We start from the raw sequence: 20,993 nt of genomic DNA, 5'->3' as shown, positions 1-20,993 counted from the left end.
CATTTGATGCTGGAATATAATTTAGCAAAAGCAGTATTCCTTGGTTCACGGAAGTTTCGCCCCCCACATTTCGCCCCCAGCAATTCGCCCCTCACATTTCGCCCCCGCACATTTCGCCCCCCGGATGTTTCGCCCCCACACATTTCGCCCCCGCACATTTCGCCCCCTGGATGTTTCGCCCCCACACATTTCGCCCCCGCACATTTCGCCCCTGAGTGTCAGACTATTCCTCTCGCAGGCGATTTCTTTGCCGACACGACGGCAGGCTACAAATTCAAAGTGCACAGCTGGCTGTTCTCACTGCCTCTAATGTCGGCCCTGCAGCTCCGGACTTCCCCACACCTGCTCTCTCCCCCCCCCCCCGATCACTATTATTTTAAATGTTATGGCAGCCACGGCGCTGTATCCATCGGAGGAGACTTCTAACCTCGGCCATGAAGTTGCTGTTGCAGGAAGAGTTCCGGGGCAGGCCGAGGTTAGAAGTCTCCTCCGATGGATACAGCGCCGTGACTGCCATAACATTTAAAATAATAGTGATCGGTGGGGGGGGGGGGGGGGAGAGAGCAGGTGTGGGGAAGTCCGGAGCTGCAGGGCCGGCGTTAGAGGGAGTAAGAGCTGATGGTGCCACAGGGTCCCGCGTTGGGGGGGGGGGGGGAGGAAGAAAGAAGATGGGGGTCATAATCCAACGCTACCTCGGCCTGAGGTGTGGGGAAGTCCGGAGCTGCAGGGCCGGCGTTAGAGGGAGTAAGAGCTGATGGTGCCACAGGGTCCCGCGTTGGGGGGGGGGGGAGGAGGGAGGAAGAAAGAAGATGGGGGTCATAATCCAACGCTACCTCGGCCTGAGGTGTGGGGAAGTCCGGAGCTGCAGGGCCGGCGTTAGAGGGAGTAAGAGCTGATGGTGCCACAGGGTCCCGTGTTGGGGGGGGGGGAGGGAGGAAGAAAGAAGATGGGGGTCATAATCCAACGCTACCTCGGCCTGAGGTGTGGGGAAGTCCGGAGCTGCAGGGCCGGCGTTAGAGGGAGTAAGAGCTCTTCCTGCAGCCACCACCCGCCTAGGCAGGAACATGAAGTTGCTGTTGCAGGAAGAGTTCCGGGGCAGGCCGAGGTTAGAAGTCTCCTCCGATGGATACAGCGCCGCAGCTGCCATAACATGAAGTTGCTGTTGCAGGAAGAGTTCCGGGGCAGGCCGAGGTTAGAAGTCTCCTCCGATGGATACAGCGCCGCGGCTGCCATAACATTTAAAATAATAGTGATCGGGGGGGGGGGGGGAGAGCAGGTGTGGGGAAGTCCGGAGCTGCAGGGCCGGCGTTAGAGGGAGTAAGAGCTGATGGTGCCACAGGGTCCCGCGTTGGGGGGGGGAGGGAGGAAGAAAGAAGATGGGGGTCATAATCCAACGCTCAGGGGCGAAATGTGCGGGGGCGAAATGTGTGGGGGCAAAACATCCGGGGGGCGAAATGTGTGGGGGCGAAATGTGTGGGGGCAAAATGTGTCTGGGGTGAAATGTGGGGGGCGAAATGTGAGGGGCGAATTGCTGGGGGCGAAATGTGGGGGGCGAACCTTCCGGATCCCGTATTCCTTTATTGACCACTAAATCAGAAATTGTATTTGCTTTACAAAGGATCTAGTTACCTAACTGCACCTCAATCAGACTTACTGAAAACATTCCTGTCTGGAGTAGTTAATGGTCACAATTGATTTTTAATTTTAAAGTAGTAGTTTCTTGGAAGAATTTAGGTTAGAACAAAAACAAACAGCTAACTGGAATTTTTAGGTCTTACCTGTTAAAGATTATAATTAGCTAAGTTAAAGTCTACAAACAGCAGCCAAAACTTTAGTTGACATTATCAATGCTAAGCCTATGTAGGTTTTCAACTTTAATCTAGTCAGCCCACTTGTGGCTGGAAATTATCTTAAATCTATCTAATAGGGATCTATATAGGGAAAATATTTTCAACTCTTTATTGGTTCATTTGGCTTTTTATGAGATTTCTAGAAATTCCTTTTGGTTCATGTCATACATTTATGTTAATAATTATCTTCCCTCAATTCAGAACTCTTCAACATGTACAAATGGACTCCATATCAGTAAATTCAAAGGTTAACATGTTTAAAAAATTTTTTATGCTAGGGTAGGAGTGGTCAAACATGGTTCTTGTGGGCTGCAGTCCAGTTGGGTTTTCAGGATTTCCCAATTAATATGCATTAGATCTTCACATACTTACATGCAAGGGGGGCAGAAGATGCAAATAGATCTCATGCATATTCACTGGAGAAATTCTGACTAGACTGTGACCCTTGATGCCCACCCCTCTGCTAGGAGTTGAACAAATTAAGAAGTTATCTGATTTTCCTGTCAATTAAGAACATGAAAACATATGAATTGCCATACTAGGACAAACTAAAGCTGCATCAAGCCTAAGTACCTAGCTGGATCCCAGGTAGTAAAACAAGTTTTATGCTGCTTATCCTAGGAATAAGCAGTAGATTTCCCCAAGCCAATAGAAAACTATTTCTCCATACCTTTCATTTTCTTCAGGTTCTCATGGATTGCTCCTTAATCTTTTAACCTTTTATTTCTCCAATCACACAGAAACCTTTTTATGAACTTAGACAAATCAGATCATTACCAGCATTTTTGAGGGTGATAAAGCCTGAAAGATCTTGATTAATGCTATGTGTGAATTTTCTTGACATGAATTTATTCACTGTTGACAGTCTGCCCCTGTCTTTCATTCCTCAACTATAACTTATATAAAACATGACTTTGAAACTGATTTGGGGGGCAAGAAAATATGATCATGTAACTCCTCATCCACAAGGCCTGCTACCTCTCATCAATGGTGGTGCCATACACTCTGACTCTATCTCTTTGTTTTTTCGTTTTCTATTTAATTCTTTATTGATTTTTAATCAAAAACAGTGTCATACAAATGAAAGAACAAAAGATATTCCACATATTACACTATTATCTATACAGGTAACATAAATATTCAATAATTTCATTTTCCTGCATATAATAATATCCTAATATATCCTAATATACAATGCAAATAAAGAATAAAGTTACCCAATTATCACTATGAATATTTATTGTTGTCTATTTATAATCCTAACAGGATTAGCCATTCAATTGATTACAAGTAATTGGAAAAACCATTATACATTTTGGTGGGTGAATGTGTGTACTACATACAATTACGAACAAATTAACTCAGAATGTAGGGGTTTTAGTGAAATGTTTAATAAAATTTAGAGCCCTTTGACTAAATTTGTAAAAAACATAATCATGTATTTTCATCATATCCCTTTGTTTTTTCAAATATCAATCTCTTGGTCATTCCCTTCATTTCCATAATAAGGCTGGATGCTTCTTGCTCCTTAGCTTTCAGTGTGTCTCCCCTTATATCTAGAATCAACTCCCTGCTGCTCTATGTTCTGAACCTTCCACAAAGAAATTCTAAACTTTATTCAAGACATGGTTTTTCAAAAAGGTTTACCACTTGTTAGTTCCTTTTCTCTCTATACATCAGCAGGGTTTAGTCTTATACTCTCTGTTCCCTCCTTGTAATTATCTGGTGTGTACAGTTAATTAAAATGTATAATGTATTTTTTCCTGTACTATGCTAATCCTTTCTTATGATTTTATCTATACCACATTGTTTTAGTTAAGTTGTCAATGATATATAATTGTTACATGTCTGACAATCACCTGGTTCTGAACATCACCCTGAAGCATCTAGAAACACTGGAATATTAAGGGCTCCTTTTACTAAGTTGCTCTAGCGGTATTAGCATGCACTTAGTGCACGCTACAATGCCGCGCGCACTAGACACTAACGCCTTCATTGAGCTGGCGTTAGTTTTTCTACGTAGAGCGGGGTTAGCGTGTGCTAATCTACAGCGTGCGCTAAAAATGCTACTGCAGCGTAGTAAAAGGAGCCCTCAATGTCAGTAAATAAATTAAATAGTTTTTTTTAAAAAAAAGTGACTATATTTGAGTACCATATAAGTACAGAAATTGCTAGAATAATGGAATGTATGCACATATTTATTTATTACTGACTTTTTAAAGCAATCCACCAGGTACACACCTCTCTCTTTTCAGACCTCATGATAGCTCTCCTTAGAAAAAATTCTGTTTAAAGCTTAAGCCAGCCATTCTACTACAGATCTACCTGCTCTGATTGAATCCACCTGTCAGCTACTCTACAGATAGCAGCGTATATCACAGTCAGTATATGTGGATGATTTCCCTTTGTGACTATTACCCGTTGCTCTACTCTACTTTTTTCATGGTTAATGTTATAGCTATCAAGTGAATGTATATTGAATTCAAGTTTCAAGTTTATTAAAAGATTTTTTAAACCGCTTAGTCAGGTTTCTAAGCGGTGTACAATATAAAATTTACATAAAAACATATTAAAACTGGGGATACTAGATAAAATCTAGGTGTCTTAATAAAACACTAATAAGACATATAGACCAACTTCAAACAATAGGAAAAAAGGGGAAGAACTACAATTGTAAAAGAGAAGTGAAACAAAAAAGGGAAAACACAATAGGTTAGGGTAAAAAGTAATAATTTTAATTTTTGTCCTTAAGAGTACAGTTGTTGTCCAAAGGCATCCTGGAACAAAAATGTTTTTAATTTTGCTTTTAATTGTTTTATTTCAGATTCACTGCGTAAATGATTTGGCAGCGAATTCCAGAGAGTAGGGGCAGTAATAGCAAAATTATTGGAGTGCAACGTATTGATTAATTATAGAACAAGAATAGAAGATTGTGTATCTCCACAATCATTGTCTTTTCAATTATACATCCAGATTGGACTGTATGCAAAGGCAGATAGGAAGTGATTTAAGGAGGGGTGACATGAGTGTAGCGAGGTTGGTACAAGTTGAGTCATGCAACAGAGTTGTGCACAGTTTGCAGGGGGAGAGGTGGCACTGCAGGAGACCAGACCAGATTGCAGTAAAGTGTGAGGTTATGAGAGTGTGGACAAGAGTCTGGGTAGTGTGCTCAGAAAGGAAGGGGCAAATTTTGGTGATGCTGTAGATATAGAAGCAAAAGGCCTTAGAAGTTTGTTGGATGTGCATAGCAAAGGAGAGGTCAGAATCAAAGATGATTCTAAGGTTGCAAACAGAGGAGACAGAATGATGACTATTATTTACCGAGATGGAGAATGGAGGAGGTGGAGCAGAGGATTTAGGAAGAAGGAGGAGCAGCTAAGTCTTGGACATCTTTAGTTTCAGATGACAGCAGGACTTCCAGATAGCAATGTCAGCCAAACAAGCATAGACATTTTTCTTGGACTTTAGGTGAAATTTTGGGTGTAGAGAGGTAGATCTTGGAGTCATCAGCATATAGGTGATACTGAAAGCCATGGGATGAGATCAGGGCACCAGGGAAAGAGGTGTAGAGAGAGAAGAGGTCCTAAGACAGAACCCTGGGGTACACTAGCTGCTAGTGGGTTGGCAGCAGAAGAGGACCTACTAACACATACACTAAAGGTGCGATGGGCTAGATAGAAGGCAAACCCGGAGATGACAGATTTACGGAATCCAAGCGAGGACAGCATATCAAGGAGTAAGCTGTGATTAACAGTATTAAAGAAAGCAGACAGGTCAAGCAGGATGAGGATTGAGTAAATGTCCTTAGATCTGACCATGAACAAATCACTGCAGACTTTGGTGAGGGCAGTCTCTGTGGAGTGAAAGCCAGTCTCTGTGGAGTAAAAGCCAGATTGTAGAGGATCAAGAATCTGTCAAGTTGAAAAGAAGTCCTGGAAGCATCAGAGAAAAGCATGCATGTGTAGCTTGGATAGGAATGGAAGAAGGGAGCTCCACTCTAAAGGACACACTTTAGATGTAGTGTTTGGCAGGGAGGAAGATATAGGGGCCTGTACCCTTACAGGTATAAAAGTGTTATGGGCAGACCATCACCTAATAAGACAACCAGAGAGTAGGAAACAATCAAAAACCTCCAGAACAAGACTGATAATAGGGGAGAGGCTTAATAGCACCAAATTAAAAGCAGACTAGAGACACACCTCAGAGACATAAAAACTGAGACCACAGACCTTACAGAATGGCTGAGACTTTGGGATGAGGCACCGGACTGAAGTCTAGAAGTCTAGTAGGCCCATTAAAAATACAAAAAAATGCAAAAGAAAAGATGGATTCACCCCATCAGAAGAAACCATGAAGCAAAAAAGAGAGAAAAAAAATCTAAAAAAAAGAAGGAAATCTAAAGAGGGTGAGGATGCTAGAAAAATCTGGCTTAGATTCAATAGAATTTACATTAGGAAAATACATAAAGAAAAGAAAGAATACCTAGACTAAGACTCATCTTTCATCCATTCTAAAGGAAATAGAACTATGGATGACCAACTTCAAATTGAAGCTCAACACCGACAAAACTAAATTTTTCCTCGCTACCCCCAATGACAAAATCAGCGACCCATCGAACTCCTTGAACGGTCAGGTCTTCCCTATTGACCACTCCATTAAAATCCTAGGAGTCACCCGGGACCCCCACCTCACTCTTAATGCTCACACAGATTTATTAGTTAAAAAATGCTTTTCTGTACTATGGAAACTCAGAACCATCAGAAAATACTTTGATGCTCCATCCTTCCGCTTACTGGTTCAATCTTCCATCCTGAGCCTGCTCGATTATTGCAACATTATTTACTTGGCATCCTACAAAAAAAACATCCTAAGACTCAGAGTCATTCAAAACACGGCAGTGCGGCTGATCTTTAGGCTGAAGAAATGGGAACACATAAGCCCCTACTATCAGAAACTCCGTTGGCTGCCCCTAGAAGCGCGGATCCTGTTTAAATTCTCCTGTCTATGTTACAAATCAATATTTGGCCTAGTCCCCACTTACCTCGTTTCCCACTTCAATCTGACCAGTTATCTTAGACCCACATGAAGAATACATCTGTTCTCCTATCCGACAATAAAGGCCTGCCACTACAAAAGATTCTTGGACAGAACTCTTGCCTTCCAGGCAGGCAAATGGAACGATTGGCTTAGTAATGTTTTCGCGCTCTCATCATCCTACTTCAATTTTAGAAAACAGGTAAAAACGAGCTTGTTCAATCGATTTGTTAACTAAGAATCTTCTCAGCTCTGCTTAATCAACCAGTATCCCTAATGAACTAAACAGCTTTCATTTTCCTTCATCATGTAAGATTGTATTGCTGACTTTGATTGTAACCTCTTCGCTGACTTTGACTGTAACCTCTTCACTGATTGTCCAGCGCTTCTTGATGTAAACCGCCTCGAACTTTGGTGGTATATAAGAATAAAATTATTATTATTATTATATTATCAAAAAAAATCCTTGAAGACAGAAACTCCACAAAAACCTTATACCAAATGGTATATGGTTTGCTAGGGAATAAAACAGAAAGAAATCACCGCCAAATGTTCCCTAACAAGTAACTAGTAAAGAATTCAGCAACTTCAAAGTTGATAAAGAATATACAGAGAGACAACATCCTAAATGACATATCTATAGACAAACATACAAGGGAAACAGGAGATACAATGGAAGAGTTTAAACTAATCACAGAGTTACTGGGGAAGAAACTGCTGTCCAAGGCTGGGAGACTTGAACAGCGGGGCCAAAAGAATTACCAGAGTGGACTCTCTCTCCCAACATGATTGGGCTAGAGACTCCGCTCTGTGAATTCAAATAACAGACATGAGAAAAAAACATGTAATAATCAAATATATGTTTATTAATGCCTTTCATGTCTGGGGAGAGCCACACGTCATAAAATTTTCTCTGTTCTCCAAAGTAGAGTTAAAACCTAAGACTTTTTATACCTAATCTGACATCATTGTAATAATTACCCTACTTTATAATACAATGGCATAGATGATCACCTGACTTCCTTCCCAAGGATACATCATGTCACTTTTGATTTAAATCCTAAATGTAATGTTACACCCAATTTTTAAACCCAGCAGGTTCTGTATGAACTTTCTTAATTAGCTTTGTGTTTTAACCTATAAGGAACATATTTCCTTTTTTAAGGCCTCTCTGTAAAGGCTGTATCCTGTCCTTCTGGGAAAACTTTCACCCCTTGTTTCATTTCCTGATAGTTCTTAACCTAAGCAATAACTATGCATGTTAGCATGGTTTTTTTTTTCCTTTCTAACACTGAGCTATTTTTTCCTTTTCTGAGAATTTTAAGTTGTAAAAACTTTCATTTAGTTTGATTCTGTCATAGCTAATTTAAAATAACCTTTTACAGATAGTTCCACAATTCACCTGTCTCATTTATCTCAAACAATTTCAAAGTTAATCTGAGCACAGAAACTGTACTAGTAGCAGTACAGGACTCAATCCTCAAACACCAGGCTAAAGGAGAAGACCTTTCAGCAGTCTTTGACCTAGTGCAACACACACTGCTAAAACTGATATACAGAGAATTAGGCCTCAAAGGATAAGTTATGGCAGGAATAGAATCCTTTCTATCCAAAACACTAATGAGAGTACCACAGGGATCAGCCATGTCACCCATGCTGTTTAACATCTCCCTCCAACTGCTGGAGAAATTCATCAACAAAACAAGATGGGAGTTCTGCATCTATGCAGATGATATCCAACTAATCATCCCACTGAAGAAATTGGACATGAAGACCAAGCAGAAGATTAAGACAGGCCTAGAGAAAATCTTTGGTTGGTTCCAAAAAAATGGACTAGTAGCCAAAAGGGAAAGACAGAGCTATTTCTAATCAACAAATGGGGTAAAAACAGCCCCCAAGTTACCAACTAACTCTGAATGATAACACCATAAAATCATCCATGTAAGGAGTGAGAAACCTAGGAGTATGGCTAAACCTTAACCTAGTAATCACAATTATACAATCCACTATATTTATCAATCTCCTTAGCAGGTGTTCTTACATTTATAGTAATTCCCTTTATTAATTTTCCTTCCTTCTTATTTTCACTATATCAAAGTTTTGAACCATTACCCATACGGGTCACAAAAGGTGATGTATTCACCCAACTCGTTATTCAGTCATAGGCTGAAAAACCCTTTAAATATATTTTTCTTTTTTTAAGTACTTATGTTTTTTTTCTGTTGTTTCTACTGTTTTCTTTACTTTGTCTTTTATCTTTTAACCGTATGTATCTTCAATCAATAAGTCGTAATTTTCATCCCCTGCTAGAAATTGAATCAGGAACAGACTTTCCTTTAAATGCATCAAGTATAAAACAATCAACTTATCTTTATTGTTTTGATAAAGTGCATTCAGCTCTCAATAAAGTGCCTTCCAAATTAGGAGTCTGTTTTTCTGGAACGAACCCCAGTAACCCAAATCTAGACATGACAGTACACATTCAACACAATGTTGATAATGCTTATGGCAAACTCTACTGGGTAAGAGGACTAAATCCATACCTAACCCATCGAGCAATGTCCAACATAGTCTCAACCTGCTAGGCATCCCAAAATACATGATCAGGCCAATCCAAAATGTGGCAGCTAGATTTCTGATGGGAAAATCAAAGCAGATAAGTGCCACCCTGCTACACTGAGTTACACTGGCTTCCGATTGAAAGCAGAGTGCAATTCAAGATCATGTTGCTAACGCACAAAATCATTCATCTATCACAGGGGTAGGGAACTCCGGTCCTCGAGAGCTGTATTCCAGTCAGGTTTCAGGATTTCCCCAATGAATATGCATGAGATCTATTTGCATGCACTGCTTTCAACGCATATTCATTGGGGAAATCCTGAAAACCCAACTGGAATACAGCTCTCGAGGACTGGAGTTCCCTACCCCTGATCTATCAGAACCACAATACCTAACAAACAGAATAGACAACCATAAACCAACTCGCACCTATACTTGAGCCTAGAATACCTGCTGGAAATACCCTATTTCAGAGATATCAAATTCAAAAGGGTCAGGAAAAGAATGTTCTTGGTGATGGCCCCAATGTGGTAGAACTCCATTCCAAGGGAATTAAAACTAGAAAAGGCACCAAAAGTTCAAGAAAGGAATAAAGATGATACTCAACATAGAACATTTTCACAAATAAAGAAACAATTAGGGGGAATAGCAACATGGAGGAAAAAGCAGGCTACTACCCACTTGGAACATGAAAGGGTGAACTCACAAAGAATACAAAGAAAGATGAACATATAACACACAGAAACAATAATAATAGTATATGTAAATAAATAGTATAATGAGGTAAGATATACATACTGTATATTGTCACACCTGTGCTCTGAATGAACACCAGGAGCAGCCAGGTAGTGACAAGTTGCTTGCTTCTGGCGTGGTATCCTTTCAAGTTGGCCACCACTAGGCAATTGCCTAACATAGCTTATTTCCAAGGTCTTTTAAGTCAGAATGGCCTTGGTGAAAACATAAGCTTTATTCGGCCTCTGGCCTCAAAATCACAGTGCAACCCAGGATTCCCTGGCAGCATGAAACAATACAAAAAGAAAAGATTCTTTAAACCAAACTTTGATTCAATCACCAGCTCTGGGCTTTGCTAGATAAACTATACCAGGGGTCTCAAAGTCCCTCCTTGAGGGCCGCAATCCAGTCGGGTTTTCAGAATTTCCCCACTGAATATGCATGAGATCTATGTGCATGCACTGCTTTCAATGCATATTCATTGGGGAAATCCTGAAAGCCCGACTGGATTGTGGCCCTCAAGGAAGGACTTGGAGATCCCTACTATACACAGTCCTCTTCAGCAGTCTTACAGTGTGCATACCTTATGCCAGAATAACACACAGTCTTTTAGCATTAATCATTCTCTGCTGTTTAATAGTTGAGATAAACAGCTTTCTAAGTCAGGCTGCTGGAGAGACATTTATAACAGTTCTTAATAAGGCAGTACTGCTGAGCTACTGATACAAGCAGCCCTGAGAGGTAGGCAGCAAGTTATTTAATCAGCTACTCAGTCCATTTGCTAGCATTAGTTAGGAGACATTCCCTGCTGACTCTCAGAGGGGAAATCACTCTCCAGCTAGGCTAGTCTTTAACAAAAGAAATGGACAGTGTAGAGTCCTTACCTCCTTCTGTATGAGGCATGCAGGATAATTGCAATGAACAGTTTCTATGCAAGCCAGTTCACAGCTGGTATGCTCTCCCAGAGCTCCGTGGCCAGTGAGCCCTATTATCCCAGTACAAGCAGGCAGCTATTCTCACATGTGGGTGATGTCATCCACGGAGCCCGGATGCAGACAGCCTCACAAACAGACTTGTAAAAAACTCAATTTCGAGTCTGCCACACCATGCATGCGCGAGTGCCTTCAAGCCCAGCACAGGGCATGTCTCCTCAGTTCTCAGTTATCCGTGGAGCCGAGAAGTCCTTCTTTGATGCTCTGCGCTGAACTTAGTTTGCTTCGTGCTTTCTCTCACCGCAGATCGTGTTTTATTTTACTTCTTACCATGTCGCTGTGCTTTTCTTTTGGTCTTTGTTTAAAAAAAAAGAGAAAAAGTTAATTTTTTTCATCGTGTGACTGACAGGACCTGTCACAATCCTCAGCCTATGGGCTTCGACTTTGCGGCGGCTATCTTTCCTTCTATGTCCCGGCCGGTCATGGGCTTCAAGAAGTGTAGCCAGTGCCAGCGTGCAATCTCCCTCACTGACCCACAACGCTGATGTCTTCAGTGTCTGGGGCCTGACCATTGCCAGAGTCATGCATTTGCTGTGCTACTTTTCAACCTCAAGCCCTCAAATGTTGTCGAGTTCAAGTGGGGAATATTTTTGGTATGGAAATCTTGACTGCACCCTCGATCTCGATCTCCGATTCAGTTCGGCCTGCTATGGGGTGTCATCCTGCCTTCACGACCTCGACCTCGACTCTTATCAGACCTTCCTCGTTTGGAATGTCCTCGACCATGAGTAACATAGTAACATAGTAGATGACGGCAGATAAAGACCCGAATGGTCCATCCAGTCTGCCCAACCTGATTCAATTTAAATTTTTTTTTTTTTTTTTTTTTTTCTTCTTAGCTATTTCTGGGCAAGAATCCAAAGCTTTACCCGGTACTATGCTTGGGTTCCAACTGCCGAAATCTCTGTTAAGACTTACTCCAGCCCATTAAATATTCTAAGTCTTCTCCTGAGCTTCCCTCGGGTCAGATACCTCAGCAGACAGTTCCAATTGTGATCCTCAAGCTACCCAAACATCATTATTCCAAGTCGAAGCATTCTTCATCTTCGGCCTCGGAGCCTTCTCAGCAAGTGGTCCAGTTTCAGACTCAGATCCACAATTGCAGGCTACTATCCAGACCATTTTAGAGCAGGAATTTGTTCAGTTACTGACCACATATAGTCCTGCCTCAAGTCTGCTTCCTGCAGTCCAACCTGGGCACTCAGCAGGCTCACAAGAGGTTGAGTCCTTGCCTGTGCCTTGAGCTGAATCTACACAATTTATGCAAGGAGTTGAGTCTTTGCAAGTGTCTGGTCTGGAATCCTCACACTCCATACAAGAAGCCACTTTGAGATTCCTTGATTCAAACCACAGAGTCTACGGGACTTTGATCTACAGCTTCTAGCCCTATATCTTCATTTAAGGCATTGCCCATTTCGAGGCATAGGGCAAAGTCTCCTCGATCTCGTACGAGACCTGCTTCCAGGCAGCACTTTCACCACTGGTCGAGACCCTCATCAAGGCATTCATTGAGGCACAGAGAGAACCCTTCCTCGTCCAGGCCTTCTAGTTCTTCGAGGCCTCCAACTCTTCAAGACAGGACACCAGTAGCAGAACCTGAGGGCTCAGAAGATGCCAGTGCCTTGCCCCGACTGTTTATTCGCTGGGATATCAGAACTCCAGAGAGGCCTCACCTTCACTTTCCACTCAAGTCGCCTCGAGATCATCGAGTCCCTCTCGAGGCCATGCTCTGGCAGATCAATTGTCCTTTTCATCCTTCCTCCGTCAAATGGCTGAGGACCTGGATCTTAAATTGGACGCTGATTCTAAGTAGTCTAAGGAGTATTTAGAGGAAATGAGTATGCCTCGGCCTCCTGCAGAGTCTCTCAAACTTCCTCTGAATAGACTTCTTTCTCAGACTTTCAAATGAAACCTGGAGACTCCTTATGCTATTCCTTCTGTTCTAGGCAAGCTGGAATCGAGATATAGAACTGTACATTGCAAGGGCTTTGAGAACGCCCAACTATCTCATCAGTCCCTTCTTGTGGAATCTTCCTTAAAGAGGAGTCATCCTTCCAGGGTCTATGCACCGTTCCTCCTTGCAGAGAGGGCAGGACCATGGACAAGTCTGGCCGTTGTCTTTATCAAAATTCAATGATGACCTCCAGGGTTTTAAATTATAATTTTATCTTTACTACTTATTTCAAGTATTTATTGATATACTCCCTGGGTTTTCTAAAGACCTTAGTCAACACAGGCTTTTAGAGCTCCAACAAGTCATTGCTACCTTGGCGCAACTCAAGTTGCACCTTCTTCAGTTCTCTTATGATGCATTTGAACTATCCTTGAGGGTCACTGCTTTCTCAGTAGTGATGCGCCACCTTGCCTGGCTTCTCACCATTGATATGGATCCCAACATTCAGGATCGTCTGGCCAATATTCCTTGTGAAGGCAATGACCTCTTTGATGAATCCATAGAGACCGCCACCAGGAAGTTGTCTGAGCATGAGAAATCATTTGCTTCCATTGTCAAACCAAAACCTAAGCCAGCTCCTCCCAAACCTTCTTGGCCTCTTCCATCCTATCAGAGGTATTATCCTCTGAGGGCAGCTCCTTACACTCGAGCACCCCCCAAGAAACAACAGCAGAAGCAACAGAAACCTCAGCCTTCTGCTACACCAAAGGCTTCTCAGCCTTTTTGACTGTATCAAACAGAGCATAACCTCCATCATTCTGCCTCTGTCCTCCCCTCTTCCCATTGGAGGTCATCGCCATCATTTTTACCATTGATGGGAGACCATTACATCTGACCTTTGGGTTCTGTCAATAGTCAGGGAAGGATACTCTTTTCATTTCGCTCAGATTCCAACAGAGCGTCCTCCAAGAGAATATCCTTCCAATCCATCCCAGATCGCCCTTCTTCTTCAGGAAGATCAAGCTCTGCTTCATCTTCGTGAAATTGAGAAAGTTCTCTTGGAACAGCAGAGCAAGGGTTTTTACTCCCGTTACTTCCTAGTTCTGAAGAAGATGGGCAATCTATGGCATATATTGGATCTCAGGGCCCTCAACAAATTTTTGGTCAAAGAAAAGTTTTGCATGCTGTCCCTGGCATCCTTATATCCCCTTCTAGATCAGAACGATTGATTTTGTTCTCTAGATCTCAAGGAGGCTTACACTCACATTCCCATTCATCCAGCCTCCTGTCAGTTCCTCAAATTTCAGGTGGGGAATCTACATTTTCAGTATAGAGTGCTACCCTTCAGCCTGGCATCATCTCCGAGAGTGTTCACCAGTGCCTAGTGGTGGTTGCAGCAACTCTGCGGATCCATGGTCTCCAGGTGTTCCCCTACCTGGATGACTGGCTCTTCAAAGATTCAACATCTCAGGGTTTTTTTGTAGCAACCCAATGGACTACATGGTTCCTACAAAGCTTGGGATTCAAAATCAACTTTTCCAAATCTCACCTTCAGCCCTCTCAGAATCTGCAGTTCATTGGAGCTGATCTAGATACTATTCAACTCAGAGCATTCCTTCCTCAGCAACGTCTGAATGCTCTTCTTCAGCTTTGCACAAAGTGTCTTCCCTTTCTTCACTCTCAGTGAGACACATGATGGTTACTCGATCACGTGGCCTCAACCATTCACACGACTTCTTTTGCCAGACATCACCTCAGAATTCCTCAGTGGACCCTGGCTTCTCAATGGGAACAGGCTTGCGACCCACTCTCTCAACACATTACAGTAACTCTTTCATTGAGACAGTCTCTTCACTGGTGGATGCTCTCTTCCAATATCTCCAGAGGTTTACTGTTTCAGACACCCCCTCATCAGAAGGTTCTCACGACAGATTCCTCGACCTACACTTGGGGGGCTCATCTCAATAGTCTCCGTACTCAAGGCCACTGGTCCAGCATGGATCTTCAGTGTCACATCAATCTGTTGGAACTCACAGTGATCTTCAATGCTCTCAAAGCTTTTCAGCATCTTCTTCACGACCAGGTAGTCCTTATTCAGACAGACAATCAGGTTGCCATGTACTACGTCAACAAGCAAGAAGGAACAGGATCTCTCGCTCTTTGTCAAGAAGCTCAAAAGGTGTGGGACTGGGCGATCCATCACAACACCTTCTTGAAAGCAGTCTATATTCAAAGAGAGAAAAACTGTCTGGCGGACAAATTGAGTCGTCTTCTGCAACCTCACAAATGGACACTCAATTCCTCGCCTCTTCATCACATTTTTTCTCAGTTGGGAACTCCTCAAATAGATCTCTTTGCGTCTCCTCACAACCACAAACTGCCTTAGTTCTGCTCCAGGATATAATTTCCTCATTGCCTCAAAGCAGATGCTTTTCTTCTGGAAAGGACAAATCTTTTCCTGTATGCGTTCTCTCCATTCCCTCTCATTCTCAAGACTCTTGTCAAGCTCAAGAACTATCATGCCACCATGATTCTAATAGCTCCTCAGTATCCCAGGCAACTCTAGTTCTACTCTTCTGTCATGCACATAAGTTTTTCACCCCCTAAACTGTACCGTTCCCTCAGGTTTTTGCAGCCCAAATGCATGACCTTGCATTTCTTAGCATTAAGTTTTAGCTGCCAAATTTCAGATCATTCTTCAAGCTTCGCCAGGTCTTTCTTCATGTTATTCACACCATCTGGAGTGTCTACTCTATTGCAGATTTTGGTATCATCCACAAAGAGGCAAATCTTACCCGATAACCCTTCAGCAATATCATTTATAAAAATGTTAAAAAGAACAGGCCAAGTACAGAACCTTGAGGCATACCACTAGTAACATCTCTTTCCTCAGAGCGATCTCCATTGATCATTACCCTCTGTCGCCTTCCACTCAACCAGTTCCTGACCCAGCCCGTCACTTTGGGACCCATCTCAAGGGCACTCAGTTTATTTATCAGACGTCGTGCAATGGTGCGCCCACATCTGGAGTACTGTGTCCAGTACTGGTCGCCGCACCTCAAGAAGGACATGGCAGTACTTGAGGGGGTCCAGAGAAGAGCGACTAAACTGATAAAAGGTATGGAAAATTATTCATACACTGACAGGTTGAAAATGCTGGGATTGTTCTCCCTGGAAAAGCGGAGACTTAGAGGAGACATGATAGAAACCTTCAAAATCCTAAAGGGCATAGAGAGGGTAGACAGGGATAGATTCTTCAGACTGTGGGGAACCACAAGTACAAGGGGTCACTCGGACAAATTGAAAGGGGACAGGTTTAGAACAAATGCTAGGAAGTTCTTTTTTACCCAGAGGGTGGTGGACACATGGAACGCGCTTCCGGAAGGTGTGATAGGCCAGAGCACACTACTGGGTTCAAGGAAGATTTGGATAGGTTCCTGGAGGATAAGGGGATTGAGGGGTACAGATAGAACTAGAGGTAGGTTATAGAAGTGGTCAGAAACCACTTCACAGGTCACAGACCTGATGGGCCGCCGCGGGAGCGGACCGCTGGGCACGATGGACCTCTGGTCTGACCCAGTGGAGGCAACTTCTTATGTTCTTATGTTCTACTTCAGCTCAGCAGCAGGGAGCCATACCTTCTACGTGTTTTTCCATCCCTGCTTACACAAAGTCAAGGATCTCTTCTTCATCCCAACCCGCAGTCTCTACACCTGACAGCTTTGTACCTCTCAACATAACTCCTCTTCAGTTTTCTCAACCTGTTTGGGATGTTTTAGAGGCTTCCAGAAAGCCTGTCACTAGACAATGCTACCACCGAAAATTGACTAGATTTTCTACATGGTGCATCTTTCATAACAAGGAGCCTCGAGATACCTCTTTGTCTTCCGTCTTGGATTATCTTCTGCACTTATCTACCTCTAGCCTCAAGTCTACATCCATTTGAGTCCATCAGTGCAATTGCTGCGTTCCATCAGCCTATCGAAGGGAAACCCCTTACTGCTCATCCTGTAGTTTCCAGATTCATAAAAGAACTTTTCAATGTCAAACCTCCTCTTAAACCACCTCCAGTGTTTTGGGATCTCAATGGCATTACCCACATGTGAGAATAACTGCCTGCTGTCCCTGGATAACACCTGTTATGGTAAGTAACTGTGCTTTATCTAGCAGGCTGAAGCTCCTACACAGCATTTGGCTCAATTAATCACTTTTCCAACTGAGAAAAATACTGTCCCTTTCTTAAGGCAAAGCAGGCAAACCATGGGGAAATTTTGCAGTCCAGCATTACACTCTAGAGTGACATGTGTGTGTGTGTAAGCCAAAAGGCTTCTCGACACTATGGAAACTCAGAACCATCAGAAAGTACTTTAGAAACATAGAAACATAGAAAGATGACGGCAGAAAAGGGCCAAGGCCCATCAAGTCTGCCCACTATAGACCCTCCCCTTAAGATTAGCTAGTGTTTTGCCCTGACCCTCTTAGGGATCCCACATGGGCGTCCCATTTATTCTTAAAATCTGGCACGCTCCTTGCCTCGATCACCTGCACTGGAAGCCCGTTCCACCGATCAATCACTCGCTCCGTGAAGAAATACTTCCTGGTGTCGCCGTGAAATTTTCCGCCCCTGAGTTTGAGCGGGTGCCCTCTTGTGGTTGAGGGGCCTCTAAGAAGGAAGATGTCATCTTCCACTTCTATACGTCCGGTGACGTATTTAAACGTCTCAATCATGTCTCCCCTCTCCCTGCGCTCCTCTAGAGTATAGAGCTGCAAATTGTCTAGTCTTGCTTCGTACGGGAGACCTTTAAGCCCTGAGACCATTCTGGTGGCCATTCTTTGATGCAGCATCCTTTTGCCTGCTGGTACAATCCTCCATCTTAAGCCCTCAAGAAAACCATTCAAAGACTCCGAATCATACAAAATTCAGCAGTGCGACTGATTTTCGGCATTAAAAAATGGGATCACATAACCTCCTACTATCAAAAACTCCATTGGCTGCCCCTAGAAGCAAGAGTGCTATTCAAATTTGCCTGCCTTTGTTTCAAATCTATTCTTGGTATGGCCACCCTATACCTGGTCTCCTATTTTAAATTGGATTGTTCCGCCAGGCTAACATGCAGAATACATATGTTCAGCCACCCTACAATAAAAACCTGCCAATACAAAAGATTCCTTGACAGAACTCTCGCCTTCCAAGCAAGTCAACAGAACGGCTGGCTAGGCAACATCATCAAGCACTTCTCATCCTATCTTAATTTCAGAAAACTAGTTAAAACTAACCTGTTTAACCAATTTGTAACCAAGAACTCTTAAACCTACCCCTTTACTCTTTTACATGTACTCGATTTCCCCACATTGTGTCTTCATGTAACCAATGACTTCATTGTTATTTTTACGCTGACTGTCCAGCTCTTCTTGTTGTAAACCACCTCGAACTACTATGGCTTTGGCGGTATATAAAAATAAAATTATTATTATTATTATACACAGTCCATTTGCCAAAGAAGAAAAAAAACATCAAGAAGCAAAACTCTCTCACAGACTCACATTAGATCAAGCCACTTCCATTTGCTCTGATAATCTTTCAATTACAGTCCTGCTATCTTATACTACCATTGGCTCTGAGGGGAAGAATTCAGAAGACAAATTACCAGGCTGTTCTTCCTTCATTTCCCAGTCAGTGCTGTGCAACTGTCTTGCAGGGTCTGAGGCAAGCTCAGTCCCATTCTGGACTCCCTGACTCTCCTCTCATCCTGCAACTGCTTCCCCCCTTTGCTCTCTGAAGAGCCTCGCTTTAAGCTGAGGGAAAGAACCACACCACCTTGACTTCTGAGGGGGAAGGGCTTTCCTTCGTCAGCTTGTGCTGTTTCTCTGAGGGGAAACTGTTTATCTGCTTTCTGACTTACAGGCACTGGATAATAAGACAGATTTTTCTTGCTTTGCTTTGGGACTGCTCTAGGTAAGTCAAATCTTTCCTGTTCTATCTCCATTTCTTCTTCACAGGTCACAAGGTAGTCAGCTATGTTATTGTCCTGGGCACTGGTCAGCCCTTCTTCACCGGGGTTTGTATGCTTTCTTATATTTTCCTGTAAAAAACCTCAGGACTGCAGTAGGTTTACAATATTTAACTCATATATTGTAACACTATTACTGAAGCTCATGTATTGTAACACCTTTACAGAAGCTCATGCAAACTGCTCTGAATTGACTCCCCAGCCATTATTAGTGGTATAGAAGCTTCCAATAAATATAAACATATGCATATAGTTTGCAAGTGGGATTGCAAAGGGGTGGAGTCTGAGCAGAGCATGGGTAAAGAGCAGTTACACCTGCCCTATGACTGATAAAAGTTTGATTAAATTGTACATGCATACAGTATATCAGATTTCCCATTAATTTTCAAGTGAATGCAGAATGCTACGAAGTACTCATGATAACTATAGAATACCTCCAATTCAGTTTCTGTGGTAATGACTATATTTTGCCCAGATAACATGCTACTAAGCACAATTTGACTGGCTGGAGGATGGAGAATTTCAAAGCCAAAGATTTGTAACACAGGAAAATATTTTAAAAATTTATAAACCGCTTGAATCTAAGCTAAAATAAATAAATAAACATGATTCATGGTTTCTATACATAACTCAGCATATCTCCTCATGTTCTAGCATTTAATTGATTCTGACCTCAGTGAAGTGACTATCCCACACAATAGCCTCCTCGTCAATGATGAAATCCTGTTCCGGAGGAGCATAAGGGTTATAACTACCAACAATTTTATTCCACCGTGTCGTGTTGGGTAGATAAACAACATTTATAATATTGTATCCAATGGTGAGCTCTCTGTTCTCATCAAAAAAGATCTCTTCACCAAGACCATTCTTAAAGTGGACACTCTTCAGATAATGATGAAGCTAAAGAATAATGGGTAAAATTTTAATATTTCCAGGTTATCCATTTGAATTCAAGCACACATAAAAGAAAACAATTTTCAAATTAATCTGCTGAGATATTTTCATATAGTTTACATAGCTGAAAACATCAACTACTTTGGAAAAACAGAAAAAATATGTTCCTTTTTTCAATTCTCAGCCTAATGCTGGTCCTCCCTCAAATATAGGTAAAATTACAAATGGAGAGGACACACTTAAATATTAGCTACATACAGTAAGGACAATTTCCAAATGGACCATTTATAAAGCTTATTAGCTATTTAATTGCATATACAGTATAGGGAGAAATTCTATAAAAGGCACCAATTTTACAAAGGCCACTTAAGACCAAATTCTATAAACAGTGCTGCTAGTTAGGCACCATTTTGAATTGCTTTATTTTATTTTATTTTTTTAAATCTTTATTAATTTTCAAAGCTAATACAAAGTACCTTTAATTGATGTGATAATTGATTGCATCATTTAAAAGCAATTAAAATCTCATTATTAAAATACATGGCTCCTCCACAAATGGCGCTGGAACCACGACTATGGAGGCACCTACCAGAGTCTAAGGGTTAAACAGGAATGATTAATGCTGGAAGTGCCTGTAGGCATCAGTAGACATCTCTGTAGTTGTGAATATCATCATAGATAGGTGCCAGAAATGTAGGCCAGGGTCTTCAAGGCTTACAGTCATGTGAAAAAATTAGGGCACCCCATCAAATATTCTTTTATTTCTTGAGAAATGTTCACATATCGATGTCAAACCTTTTTTTATTTATCTCTGAAAAAGAAAGTGATGTAATTGCAGGTAAACAATAAAAACTTTCCTTGATTTACTCATGAAATAAAAGATAGCTACAAAAATTTATATTCTAACTGAAGAATAAATTAGGACACCGTACACCCTAATAGCTAGTGTTACCCTCTTTGGCTGAAATAACTGCAGTGAGACACTTCTTGTAGCCATCTACCAGTCTCTGACATTAGTCTGAGG

At 42.1% G+C, this 20,993-nt stretch overlaps 1 protein-coding gene across 1 annotated transcript in view; it reads right to left on the bottom strand.

Annotated features, from left to right (window-relative positions):
* LOC117346224 (vomeronasal type-2 receptor 26-like) overlaps window positions 1-20,993 on the bottom strand; it is a 53,144-nt gene that overhangs the window by 11,509 nt on the left and 20,642 nt on the right. The window contains exons 4-5 of the mRNA XM_033915628.1: window positions 19,748-19,975; window positions 18,968-19,147 (exon numbers count right to left, since the gene is read on the bottom strand). Of these exons, the coding sequence (XP_033771519.1) occupies window positions 18,968-19,147; window positions 19,748-19,975 (408 nt within the window). The remainder of the gene's footprint in view (window positions 1-18,967; window positions 19,148-19,747; window positions 19,976-20,993) is intronic.

The sequence above is a fragment of the Geotrypetes seraphini genome, chromosome 12 (assembly GCF_902459505.1).
Source record: "Geotrypetes seraphini chromosome 12, aGeoSer1.1, whole genome shotgun sequence".
NCBI lineage: Eukaryota > Metazoa > Chordata > Amphibia > Gymnophiona > Dermophiidae > Geotrypetes > Geotrypetes seraphini.
Note: the sequence above shows the minus strand (reverse complement) of the source record. Positions and strands in the feature narration are given on the sequence as shown.